Raw genomic sequence first — 14,076 nt, forward strand, 5'->3', positions numbered from 1 at the left:
GTTTCTACGTCACTATAGCATATTACTTTAATAAATGTTATATAGGACTAGTCAAATTATTGTCATAGTTTAAACTTTGCTGCGATGTTATGCCATTTTATAGCATAACCATTGTTACTGTATCATATTAATGTTGCTAGCGTATCGGTATGCCTTATTTCATCGCTTTTCACACAAATGTCAGGTACATTTTACAGCAGATTGTCTTAATTACATAAAATTTGGTAATGATCATGACCTGTGTGACTCTAAAAAAATTCGACGGCCAGGACTACTTGTTTCGGATTTAGAACAACTTTTAGGAACGAATCGAGTTCGAAAACCCGGGTTTGACTGTAATCTTTTTACACAATAATTTATTTTTTGGGAGAATCATTGATATGGTTTATTTATAAGAACATAAATTCTGTTTTTCTAACAAAATATGCACGATTACGTAAACATTTAAGTATATCGTACGTAATTATGTCACTCAAGCATAATCTAAGACATTCTTTGATTGTTGTTTAATGGCGGAAAGATAAGTCATCCGAATTTAAACACGCGACGTATGTTAATATTACTCAGACAATCCAAACTGTACACAAACACTGGTATAATTTAGCGCTTCCTCGATTAACGTGTGCGCGTATGTTTGTGTGTTATATTATTCAAATTAATATAAAAACATGTTACATAACTAAGTAAAATTTGTTTATTTTTGGTCGCGTTTCCTTTCCCATTTACTTCGGGTTAAAATGATCTCGTTTAACGCTGTTTCATTTAGCGCATTGTCGCTAACTGTATTTATGTTCGCGTTTCTGCACACTACAGATGTAGTAGCTATAGTTCATCTGGACTGATTAAAAACTATCTTTATTCCATTGGAACTAACTAGAAAATAGGCACTACGTCTTTCAAAATCATTTAACGCGACAATTACGTAAAAGATCTATATGAAAGAGTAAAACTGATTCGTTAAGGAGTGAGAAATTTCTGTATAAACACGAAAATATTTGAGATAATCGGTCTCGGGTTCGCGCGTGTCGAGTACCGAAAGCTACTATCGAATAGATATTAATAAATTTACAGCATGATCTGATGTCGCGATACGACATTACCTTCCAAGGTTGATCCATCTACAGCTATTTCCGTCCTCCATAGTAAATCATAACGATCATTGTGAAGTCTTACATAGGTAGGGTGATTCCCGTTCTCTCAAATATCACACCAAAGCTCATTTAGACTGTACACCGGCATTCATTTTACCAGATTAAACTACGTAATTAATATGTTCGTACCATAAAATTTCACTCCGAAAATACAATTTACCTAACGAAATAAACTATTAATAATTTCATAATTGACATTTGGCTGGAACCAGGACGACGAAGAGAGTTTTAAGCGCAATTGTTCGAGATACGACTACACTACTCGAGCTAATTTATAACCCGTTTCAAAACTTTTATATACAAATCATCATCTTTAAACTGAATAATTGGCGTACACCAGTAAATGTAATACACAATCGAGTGAAATATCCACCTAAATCGCGAGTAATTGTTCCCATTGTTCACAGTTTTATATACAGAATTTTGTCAATAAAAATAACCTGCAGCTTAATCACGAAAAAAAAATATTGCGTATAAATTTTTAAAAATAATTTTGAGAAATATTTTTAACAGAAAAAAATATTTCGGGATATTAATGTAATTTAACTGATGTAACTGATAAACTATTTAAATTTAAAAAAAGTGTCCTTGCAATTATTCCATGTCGTCATACCGCTACTACGTTTAATTTGGTGTTTTTGGTCATTTATTAGAGCTGTTATCGGGTTTATCCAGGTCGAGATGAAAGCGTATTACTTAAGATAAAATTGCTTATGCAACCTAAATATATTCCAACATTTTCTACGTTGAAACGTTCACATCTATTAGAGAAGTCCGAATTTTAAAACTATGACGCACGAATTGAGTTGCCAATGAAAACAGATGTAACAATCTTACTTCCGGAATAGCAGAGCTTCTAAATAAAAAAGTTAATATAGTAATAATGTGCTATAATTTTACATCAATAAAGTGGCGATTTTCATTCTGAACGAGGATCAATTCGGAGTAAAATAAACCTTTATCGTTTAAGTGTTTACACACCGGGCCTGTATTACGTCTTTATATTTCTATTATATTTTCTACAATTACTTATATTAATTCGTACAGAAGTTACAAATATCGATAAATAGATCGAATAATTGAAATGAATCAGACAACAAACTGATGATAAAAATCGATTATTTAACACCCAAAATAGGTTATTTTTTAAAGTACATTAATATCGATTTTTGCACTTGAATTCGAATTTATATTTCTAGAACAACTTCCGACTTACACAGGCTGACATTTGGATTTAATACAACCAATTAATTTTCCTGTTGCATGACGGCACGTACAGTACTTCACCCCTTTCGACAAATTAACGACGAGATCACTTCAGAATTCAGATTCAAACACTACCGAGTTTCCTGTCTATATAAATAATCTATCGCTTCCTGTTATGCCCCTCGGAAAGATAATTTTAACGATATCGACGTATATAATTAGTATAGGAGAGAGAGGTAACTTCCTACGAATGTTACTATATAAAAATTAAATTAACGCATCGAACAGATAAACAATTCTCGGAAGGGTTGCTGTTAGCTTATATAAAGACCCTACGAAAGGGCGGGCCGAGGTCCGGTAAGATCCCTGGAGTGTAGTCTGCACGGTGTCCCTCTCTCCGCCATGGCTCCTACGAACGTACAAAAGAGAATATTGTCCCTGTTCGAATTTGTGAACTTGAACACAAAGGATAAATTCAGCAGGATCGTCGAAAGGGGAGAAAAACATCTCGGGATACTCGGACGAGGACAGCTATTTTCGTGTTTCCACAAGGAACACCTAGAAGAAGCCCGAGTGTTCTACGAGATGCTGCTCGGTAAATTTAGGTGTTACGCGTATTTTATGTCCAATTTGATAATGTTCTAACGTTTGAAACTTTACAGCCGCTCCGACTTTCGATGATTTTCTGGACCTGTGCCATCAAGCCCGTGATTATCTCAACGAAGGATTGTTCATATACGGTCTTTCCGTCGCCATACTTCACCGTGAAGATTGCAGGGGTATTACTTTACCCCCGATCCAGGAGATCTTCCCCGACAAATTCATTAACGTCGAAACTCTGCACGCGGCCTTCAACCAGATTCAGGAAGCTGGAAAAGTTGAAGTTGGAGTAAGTTTTGAATTGCTTTGTTAGAGAAAAAATAGAAATGAAGCCAACACCGTCAGAATATTTACTTTCAATTTATAGACAGAGATCATCGTCGATTGGAGGACATCTGTTAGACACGATCAACGAGTACAAGATCCCGAATTTCGTCTGTTCTACTACAGAGAAGACATTGGTCTGAATGCTCATCATTGGCATTGGCACTTGGTGTATCCAGCAACGTGGGATGCTAAAGTAACTCATAAAATAAAGAACAGAAAGGGAGAGCTTTTCTACTACATGCATCAACAGATGTGTGCACGGTAAGATATCTTTTCTTAAATTAATAATTGCGACGAAATACTTGCACTACAGCTAACGTCAAACCTTCCAGTTACGATTGCGAGAGATTGTCCAACGACTTGCCGAAAATGATACCTTTCCACAACTTTCACGAAGCTCTGGATGGATATTCTCCACGCTTGACATCCATCATCAACGGTCTTCCATACGCCAGTCGCCCGGCCGGTCTCAAGTTGCAAGACATGAAAGAAGTATCGGTCCAAGATTTGGAAAGATGGAGAGATCGTATATTATCGGGAATCCACCGAGGATACGTTACAGCCGACGAAGGCAGAGAAATTGCACTAACGGAAACCTTTGGCATCGACATACTCGGATCGCTAGTGGAAGCTAGTGTCGATTCTGTCAACAAAGAATTCTATGGCAGTTTACACAACTGGGGTCACGTTATGATGGCTGCCATTCAAGATCCTACGGGAAAATACATTGTAAGTTCAGATAAAAACGAAAATATACAATCGAATTTCAAATTTTCAATGCTAATTTTCCAATTATAGACCAATCCAGGTGTTATGAGCGATACCGCCACCTCACTTCGAGATCCAATCTTCTATCGCTGGCACAGATTCATCGATAACATTTTCCAGGAATACAAAAACAAATTACCTCCCTACAACAAGCATCAGGTAAAACTATTGAAATTAATAAAATTCCGTTAAAACGTGGATAAATTTAACTAATTTTAAATTTCATTAAGCTCGGATTTACCGGTATGGAAGTAAGAAACGTCACACTGGCAACCAAACACACCGACCCTCATAAAGTGCACACCACCTTCGTCTCTGGTCTCTTAGATATAACAAACTCTCTACCCTTAGGAACTAACGCTGTGGTCAAGGTATTCATCGTTAATATAAAACGATTAATATAATAAATTTTTTATAGTAAAAGTATATTTTATTTCTAGATCAGGTGGCCACATCTGACTCACGAGGAATTCTCTTACAAAATCCACGTGGTGAATCAATCAGCAAGAGTGAGACCATCGACTGTGCGTATCTTTTTAGCACCCGTTTACGATGAACTCGGAAACGAGATAACTATTAACAATCTGCGATCCCTGATGATCGAGCTGGACAAATTCAATTACGATGGCACGTAAAGTTACCATAAAAATTGCTTAAATTACGAAATTCGTTAACTAACATACACCATTCTCTATACAGTTCAACCGGGATCTAACTTAATTGTACGCAAAGCTGAAGATTCGAGTGTAACATTGTCTAACGAGTCAACCTTCAGCGAACTTCTGAAAGGAAAAGGACATTCGAGTGCTAGTGAATACTGTAGTTGCGGATGGCCTCAACACTTACTACTTCCTAAGGGCAACTCTAGAGGAATGGACTTCCACCTCTTCGTTATGCTAACAGACTGGCTGGACGATGCGGTAAGTTAATAATCCATACGCGAACCTATGCCATTGCAATACGAAACGTTGAGTGCCACGTGGGACTTTCGATACGTTCGTTATACACAAAAACAATGAATACAAATTTTAAGACGAGCTTATACATTTGCAGATCGGAGAAACAGGCCAAACTGGATTATGCGTGGATGCAGTGAGCTACTGTGGTGCTAAAGATCAATTATATCCTGACAGACGAGCTATGGGTTTCCCATTCGATCGTCGCATCGAAGCCAACTCTTTCTCAGAATGGCTCCTGCCCAACATGTCCGACACTATTATTACCATTGTGCACGACGACAATTAAAAAATAATAATAAAACAATTATTTGAGAACATTAAAATCACTGGAGAATAGCACTCGATAAAAACTATATTATATAAAATGAAAATACTAAATTGTAACTTTTCGAAAGAATAAAAATAAATTTGAAAATTTACCTAGTATTTATTAAAATTACTATAACAAAGAATGTTAAAGTATTTCTTTAACTGGTGAATATTAAGATAAAATGCATTATTACGCAGACCACATTTAAAAGTTTAAACTTCAGCATTTATTCTTAGACATGCTATTTACAATTATTATTTTACAACCCTTTCAAGAGCATTAACTTTGTATTAACAACCCGAGTAGTATAGATATCGATAAGGAATTCCCTGAAGAAGATTAATCTGAAAAAAATATGCGATAATTCTCTCCCAGATAAGGGTACTAATTTAAAATTTGTCTTATCCGAAGTGACAGGATATGCTGGAGATTGAGACAAGTGTTCAAGTGCATTGGATATGTTGAGACATCTAAAAAACATTCCAAAAAGATTCAAAGTTCACAATAACTCAAAAATTTCGATCTTTTTTTTTTTTTTTAAATTTTGTCTAAGTACTGTTAAAAGTTCAGAATTCATTCTCAAATTATAAAGTTGAACGTTCATTTTTCTTAAAAAACTGAAAAATCGCTACTCACTAAAGACAACTATTACTTTCCCTTCCATCTCTCAATGAACTTCGGAATTATATTTTTAAATAAATTGAACTTATGCATTTTTCAGAATAAAATCTTCAGAATTCTTCAATTTATCCAAAAAATGTAATCATTTATTCAGAATCTGTATATAAAAAGTCTTTGTTTTAATATATTACAAAGGAGTTATTTTAATGGATTTTACCATTATTTCTAGTTGTCAATATATTTAGTTTATTTCTTCTTCCAATAATTTATTTGGACAATTTTTTTTTGCTATTCTTATCCTCATAATATTTTCTCAAACTGGTTCATTGTCCTGAAACAAAAAATATTATAATCAAGAAATAATATCTTATGGAACAAGTTTTTTTTTTTATGTATAGGATTGGGAATAAATAATATAACTAAATATTGTTTAAATATATAACTATAGGTTAAATTAACACCAGTTAACACCAGTGTTTCAAATGGTTTTTATTCCTTTCTTGAAGCATACACAATAGCACTCCGTACAACATACAGACTTATTTTTTGAAGCGAAAAATTTGTCCTCACACTGCTTGAATATGCTCATTCACAAAAATCATTAAATGACAGATTATGAAACAAATATGCTTTACATGTATTACCTTCCAGATTTCATGCAAGTTAAAATTTTAACTCAGATTTTATTTGGTTTACTTCAAGAAAAAAGACAATCTATGCAATAGCAATATACCTGGAAAATAAATAAGGTTTCGTACGAAATGTTTATGTCGCATTTTAATGTTACATAAATACGTTTCCAGTATTAGAATTTTAATTATATCTTAATGTGTCAATAAAAATATTGAACACAGGGTTCGTTCAACAGATATAAATCTGAGTTTCCACAATAGAAAAATTTTAATAAAAAGATTTAAATTAATATAATAATAACTTATTTAAAGTTACATACACATACGTGACACGCGTATACATTTCAAAATAATAGAAAAGACTAGATAATATAAATTAATGATAAAATGAAACTTGTCAAGATAATACATGTGAGTAGCATATACTAAACATTTTATTTTTCCTTTAATTCAATAAATGCAATTAGAAAATTTTGTTTTGGGAAATGTTAGCTTCTCAAATTTTCCAAATTTCAAGCATTGCTTGCCAATTTAAGCATGCTCAAGTCTATATTTTTAGAATAAGGATCTTTTTCTTAAGGTTACATACACGCATCCTGTTAGTAACATTCTAACAATTATTATAGAAATGATAACAAAACTGAACTTTTTCATATTTCAGACATTTTTATCTAGTTAAAATTAGTTGTTAATCAACTTAAAAAAAAAGAAAGGCCTTGAAGCTTGAAATAAAATTACATAAGATACTTTAGATACTGTAGTAATTTTCAAAAACAGCTTAACACACAATAATAATTCCACTAATACAAAATCATGTTTCCTCATTGCTTGCAGCCAATGTCATAAGGAAAATTGTATCCATGCTAAAAATAAATACTAAAATGCAAAAAAGTATTTAAAATAAAAATTAGGCAAATTAATTTTTTTAAAATTTATACATAAATTATATATAATATATAATTTAAGGTAATATTTTTAATCTAGAATGTATTTAAAAGGCATAACTTAACTTTTTAAAAGTAGTATTTAAACAAACCAAAAAAAAAAATAATAAATAAATAAATTTTTCTATTTCTTCTGTATTAAAAAATATTTACTATGTCCTTTGTAGAAATGTGTTAATAAATCAGTATTATGCATTTAATTTTAAACAAATCTCAAACAGTATGATAAATTATTGACATTAATGTCATAACTGTTTATCAAACAAAATTCCCAAAGGGGAAATGTCATTATTAATGATAGTGGCAAATTAAGAATGTTACTATTATTTAATAAAATAAATTAGATTTTAATCATGTAAGAATTGAAGAAATAAGAAAAAGTTCAATTTTTAAGTAAAAATGTAGATAAATAATGAAAACAAAATTAGAAAATACACACAGACTGTATTAATGTTTCAATACATTTAACTTTGTAAAGCAGTTATCAGCATTTCAAGCAGTATGATGCAATCAATCTTCGTTATTTGATTATGCCATGCACACAATCATTCATTGTTTTTTGCACAGTGTTTCCTAAGGAACATGTCACATATTCTTGCATACAAAGACTATGTACAGGCTTTTACAATTCATATGCAATTCTACACATATTCAAACATTAGGAATTATTGAAACATTTTTGTTATTTGTATCAACAAGATTGGCATTAAATATAAACTTCAAGAGAAATAATAAAACTGTTAATCTGCTGAAGAGGCCACCGTCAAACTGGAATTAACAGACTACTATAATCCATATAAAGTTAAATATGTGGGGTTTTTAAATTCAATTACAGGAAAGGGGAAAAAATTAAAAAAAAATCACATCACCAGTGGCAGCCAAATGACCACAAACCTGACATATTTAATAAATTTTATACTTTAACTAGAAAGTTTGAACTGATCATTTCTATGCATAAAGAAAACAAAACTGGACAGAAAATTAAGTGACTAAATTGTGATACTAGAACACATATAGTGTTTGAAACATTAAGAAATATCCTTTTATTCCAAAACTAGAAGCATATCAATGTGGCGGAGGAGGTTCACTAGATTTATTCCTATCGTCTACTTGTCTTACAACTTTCCTACGAGCAGCGGAGGGTGAAGTACCACTATCCCTCCCAGTAGTAGATCTATTACGACTACTGCTTAGTCCATCTCTAGTCGGCAACTGTTGTAGGTGACTAGGAGCACCCACCCTATATGACTGAGAATTTCCACTCAATTGCAAATTTGTACCACTGCCACCTCCTCTTCTACCAGATTGCCTTAAAGAGGAAGATCCCAGATTTGGAGACCTGCGTGATGTGCCTGAAGACCGTAACGGCTGGTTGATCTGAGACGGCTGACCCAGTGTTTGATGTAATTGTGAAGTTACTGATTGGTTCTGCTGTGTAATACTACTGCATTGCACACTATCCTGTGAAACTGAATTTGTAATTTCATCTACAGACTCATCTTGATTCACACCTGCAATAGCAGCTGATTGCAAGTAAGAAAATTCACTGGGTTCACTTCCTAAACGAAGACCTAATTTCTTTCCAATGGCATCCCAATCTGGAGTATTTGCAAATTGTTCAGATAATGAAGTCAATAATAACTCTTGAACAAATAAACTACGATCAGCACTTTCTATTTCCAAATTTTGCTGTTCACTTTCGGAAAGAGAAGGATCCATACATCTGTATGAAAAAATAATAAAAATTAACACAAGCATAAAAGCAAACACTTCTGCATTTATAAATATATTCCAATAATGTTAATATTTTAGGGTTCAACAAAATTATTAGAACATTTTATCCTAATTAATACAATTTAGCTAGAAAATTAAATTTTTTGTATTCCAATTGCCTTAAACCTAAGAACTTCTGCAACTATATTGCTCCATTTTTTAAGTAAGTATAAAAATAAAGTTAACAGAGCAAAATAGTGATAAAATACTTTCAAATCATTACTGATATTTAGGAAGAACCTTATACAGAACCTTTCGGTAACATAATACTGATAGTGAAAAATTAGCCAGTTATTTCTACAAAAAATATTTCACAGGATAATTAGCATTCTGATTTTTAATATACTTCTCTCTTCTGCACAATATGATGTATTTTCCAAAATAAATTTAATAGTCACTGTTTTAAACATTGTGAGGAACCTATGACAAAATATATTTTTACGCTAAAATCTTATGTTTCTGCACTATTAAGAAATTTCTTCATTATTTCTAACAGTCAAATAGGCTAAAATATGATAGATAACATATGAAAATTACTCGGCAAACCATCGTTTGAACTGACACTTCAAAAAGAATTTTGTTCTTGTGTCTGTCTTAATACAAGGGTATTATTGACTATGAACAATTTTTCATGTTTTTTACGTTTTTGAAAAGTGAAAACAAGAATTGCTACATTAATATATTTGTTTCTCTTAATTTTTTTTTTTAAATCTAGCAACTAAAGAACTGACTGACTAAAACTTGTCAGTTACTACATGAAGATGTTTAAAAATAAATCAGATACCAGAGAAAAGTTTACATAATAAATTTATACAGTATATATTATGCATATACATGCAATTTAGTTTCTGGTTCTCAGCAATATCACATTAAACTCAGTGTAACTGAAAAATATTCAAATTAAAATATACTGAAGTCAAAATATGAAACTATTCAAATACCTAGATAATAAAAATTGTGATGATGCAGAAGAAGCTATTGCAGGAGAAGGCGTGGGCTCTAGGACAATAGTGCAATGTGAAAGAACAGCGCCACTGCTACCAGCAACTGTTCCACCAGAAGAGGCACCTGAGTTTCCAGTAACCATTCCGCTTCCAATTTGAGATTGTCTCCGTGGGAGACGGTCTAACTGTTGCCGAGCTGCCTGAGCTTGTTGGCGTTCTAACTGTAACTGCATCTGGAGTTGCTGAAGTTGTGTAGTAGTGGTGGATGCAGTTGATGACTGAGCAAGATTGGATGTCCGTCTCACTCCAGACAGTTGAGAAAGCAATTCTGTAAAAATCAAAAATTCATTTTACTGTTAAACAACTATTTTATTAGATACACCAAAAAAAAATTTCAATTAATAGATAATTTAAAAATTTAACAGCTTTTTAGGTTTTTATTTCAAAATTAAATAAAATATAAGCCTTCTTTTATAACTTAAAATAATTTATTTTTAAATGAAGCTTGACATTGAATTTCAATGTATTTACTATATTTGATAGTGTCAACACCTGTTTACGCCAATAAATTTTTTTACATCTTTGATAAAACATTTATTAATAACAGCTACATTTTTATTGCATTCATAATAAGAATTATATTTAAAATAATTTCATATAAAACTGAGCACTGTCTTTTTAAACAAAAATTTTATATATTTTAAATATAATTCTTACAGATCAGACTGTAAACAGAAAAACAATGATTTTATCAAATGTTCAGTTCTAATGATGAAACTGGAGGCCATGGAGGGGGACCAATGGATGAAGCAAATGAAAAAAGAAGCTGTGGACAATTGAAAGAAGGATGGAGTATATGCATGATTCAATGTTTTCTCCCATAGAGGATAGTGCTTTCAAAATCTAGTGATGCTATACATACATACATACAGGTATCCCTTGTATAACATGGTAGATACATTCCAAAAAGTGCCATGTTATGTGAATTTGTGCTATACAAAACAAAGGACTAATGCAAAACATAGTGTTACACCCCAGAAGTTAGCAGAAGTATACTATTCTTTATCATAATTAAGAGAAATATGTTTATTAAAGCAATTGATAATTTATTTCCAATCAACAATTAATGTGTTAATATTAATTTTAGTTAAACAATGATGTTTTCTTTTTACAAAGTATCATCATCATCTCAGGCTTTTTATTGATCTTGATCAGAAGTATCAGCAACATTTTCATGTTTTTTATTTTTAGCATAAAAATATGTTATTAATTGAAAATTTGTTCTTGCGGGTCATGTTTGTTCAGTTGAGTACCAAGCAGCTTTTTCCAGAATTTGTATTCAAATACCAAATTATTTGAGTACTGAGATATTAGAGAGGTTGAGGCCGACGTTTGTGTGAACCGCTGGGGAGGTAGGAGGGAGTCGTCACCTCCCTTTCCGGCACCAGGTTGCTGACCTGTTCACTTGTCAAGATGGCTAGTTTACTATTTGCGGTCCTGAGGGTCGGGACTCTTCTTGTCGGCTGAGTAGAGGGGAAATGATATGGGGTCGACGATAAGGCAAAAGCAATATTCGAGTCAAAGAGGACAACAAATAAAACAAGATTTATTAGAATAATCAAAATCGACAAGACTTATAAATACTAATTTCGACGCTAAAATGCACAGGGGCTTGAGAGAGAGTTTACAGGGTTGTTTCATACCTCTTTGTAGGTTTCCATGGCAATTTGAGTTCGTTAATGGCACATAGATATCCAAGAATTGTTCATAGGTATCCAAGATTTGCACAATTATAAAAATTTGTGACTGAACGCATTTGACACTGGTAATTAAGGATTGGAGCGATGGCAACTTTGTGAATTCTTCGGGACAATCTGCGATGGCGTTAGTCCAGCTTTCGATAAGAGACTCTCCTGGGGGGAAGCATCTTTTATAGCTTTAGTCTGGGAAAATCGGTCAGGTGATCGATTGTTGTAGGCGATTAAGGTTATAGGTGTTCCCGGGACCAAAACAAATGACAAATTCGCAACGTTAACTATAAACTTTAAGTTGTTACACCGTGAGAATGTTTCTCTTTGGGAAGAAGGGTTATAAAAATTTCCACTAACTCCGTTGTTCGTTTCATTAGAATTTAGAAAAATCCAATAAAATTTCGGATCTCACATTTGTAATGTGAAAACATGTACATCAGACATTCAGCGCCACCTTCCTGTAAGTCTAGAAGTTTGACAATGGCGTTTGAAACGTCAGTGGAATCATGCTCGACGTACACGTTTTCGTGTTGCAAACGTTGGCTGCAACCTCTCTACTACTGTATTTCGTTTGCCATTTTTATGAATGAAGTAATAATTTATAGCTTATATGTGCTTCTTATTCCTAATTACTTATATTATACTTTTGTCCACTTAGATGTCCTTATGAACTAAGATTTTGTTATACCGAGGAAAGAGAAAAACACAATTTCCAATTAAAATATATTTATTGTAACGTAATCAAAATTACGTTACAATAAATGGACAAAATAACTTTCCAAGAGAACAAAAAAAAAAAAAAAAAAAAAAAAAAAAAAAAAAAAAAAAAAAAAAACCATTCATACGTAAATAACACCTATGGTTAAAAAAGTTTAACACCACTTAACTAAAAGTGTTTAAATAAACTTTACTAAATACGAAGATTAACCTATAAGAAAAATACACAGTGATAGTGTTAAGGGCTAAAGTCTGAGAGCAATGACGACACCTGGAAAGTTAGGACAAGGAAGAAAAAACTGTTTTCATTAAAGTAAATCTGACAAAAAGAACAAAATCTGAAAATTTCAATATTGTAAAATCCATGGGCAAATTTACTTTAATAATAATAATAATTATTGAATAATGAAGTTTATACTTAAAAATTATGAAATTCTGTACAGAAGATTTCCAAAACTGTGCTAGAGTGAAACCAGAAGTTGCATTGTATGGGGGATATCCCCAATTTTCAAACATTGTTAGAACAAAACATTGTTGTAGAAGTACTGTCTTAGATTGTAAATTAGAGTAAACATGATTATGCTTCTAAAAAAATTAGTCTTGCATTAAAATTAAGGAGTTATAGTAACACAAACATCTTATGTTAGTATTATGAATTCTCTTCTGAAACAATGCCATACTGCATGTAACATGGCAGATGCAATCTTGCTGCAAAACTTCTGCTTAGAAATAACAGATCATTCTCTATACAGTCCATCTATTTTTTGCATGAAGGAGCAATTGTCAGGAAAATATTTTATCTGTAATAAACAGTTATATATCCTTGTTGCAGCATTCAAGCTAAATAAATTTACCCCAAACACATACAATACGACAAATGCCCCAATAATTAAAAGATCAACATTGAAAAAAATGGTATGTCAGTAAAAACCTCATTGGATACAGGAAGTTTACTTTATTATAACATTGGGTATGCAAACTTATTTTCTGACCATGCTTTTATGTATGACAAAATAAGCAAATAAAATGTAAAAATTACCTGCTATAGGATCCATTGATTCCCGACTGCTTGGAGAGAGAGAAGATAAGCCACTTGAAGTAAACTGCATTTGCGACCTACGTGGTCGAGCACTACTCATGCCCCTACCAGGATGAGGTATTCGACGAACTTGACGAGAACTAGAGGAATCATCGTAATAATGTTAAAGAAATCTAGTTTTTATCCTTTATACAAAAATAAAAAATCATAGTCATTGAAAAAGCAAAGTTTAAAAATTCCACAGAAAACTAATTTACAGTTTGTTGAAGTATTCCATTCAATAACTGCTTTATTTAGAGTAAATTTTAAATAATGGTCGAGAATTTAAGAATTA

At 32.3% G+C, this 14,076-nt stretch overlaps 2 protein-coding genes across 4 annotated transcripts in view; one reads left to right on the top strand and one right to left on the bottom strand.

Moving 5' to 3' along the window:
• Positions 1-2,691: 2,691 nt before the first annotated feature.
• LOC136979399 (hemocyanin B chain-like) lies at positions 2,692-5,430 on the top strand. The gene is made up of 9 exons (XM_067275347.1): positions 2,692-2,952; positions 3,020-3,246; positions 3,325-3,545; positions 3,617-4,013; positions 4,083-4,211; positions 4,283-4,423; positions 4,493-4,679; positions 4,752-4,972; positions 5,106-5,430. Exons 1-9 carry the CDS (start codon positions 2,760-2,762, stop codon positions 5,295-5,297), a joined length of 1,908 nt encoding a protein of 635 aa, XP_067131448.1. The 5' UTR covers positions 2,692-2,759; the 3' UTR covers positions 5,298-5,430.
• Positions 5,431-5,524: 94 nt separating this feature from the next.
• The window catches only part of LOC136979400 (E3 ubiquitin-protein ligase KCMF1-like), a 50,121-nt gene continuing 41,569 nt past the window's right edge, over positions 5,525-14,076 (bottom strand). The window contains exons 5-8 of one of the 3 annotated variants that reach the window (XM_067275349.1): positions 13,743-13,896; positions 10,233-10,563; positions 8,758-9,241; positions 5,525-6,273 (exon numbers count right to left, since the gene is read on the bottom strand). In XM_067275349.1, coding sequence (XP_067131450.1) covers positions 6,256-6,273; positions 8,758-9,241; positions 10,233-10,563; positions 13,743-13,896 — 987 coding nt within the window. In that variant the 3' untranslated portion in view covers positions 5,525-6,255. Of the gene's footprint in view, positions 6,274-8,499; positions 9,242-10,232; positions 10,564-13,742; positions 13,897-14,076 lie in introns of those variants that run through there. The other 2 variants (XM_067275350.1, XM_067275348.1) reach the window with 2 other exon arrangements.

The sequence above is a fragment of the Centruroides vittatus genome, unplaced genomic scaffold (genome assembly GCF_030686945.1).
Source record: "Centruroides vittatus isolate TY-2023 unplaced genomic scaffold, ASM3068694v2 contig_620, whole genome shotgun sequence".
NCBI classification, from domain to species: Eukaryota; Metazoa; Arthropoda; class Arachnida; order Scorpiones; family Buthidae; genus Centruroides; species Centruroides vittatus.

Bases quoted from the DNA above. Each gene is read 5' to 3' on its own strand.
- LOC136979399 (XM_067275347.1), top strand. From the start codon at position 2,760: ATGGCTCCTACGAACGTACAAAAGAGAATATTGTCCCTGTTCGAATTT. The intron at 3,247-3,324 runs GTAAGTTTTGAA...TTCAATTTATAG, and splicing joins CTGGAAAAGTTGAAGTTGGA to ACAGAGATCATCGTCGATTG. The intron at 4,680-4,751 runs GCACGTAAAGTT...TTCTCTATACAG, and splicing joins GGACAAATTCAATTACGATG to TTCAACCGGGATCTAACTTA.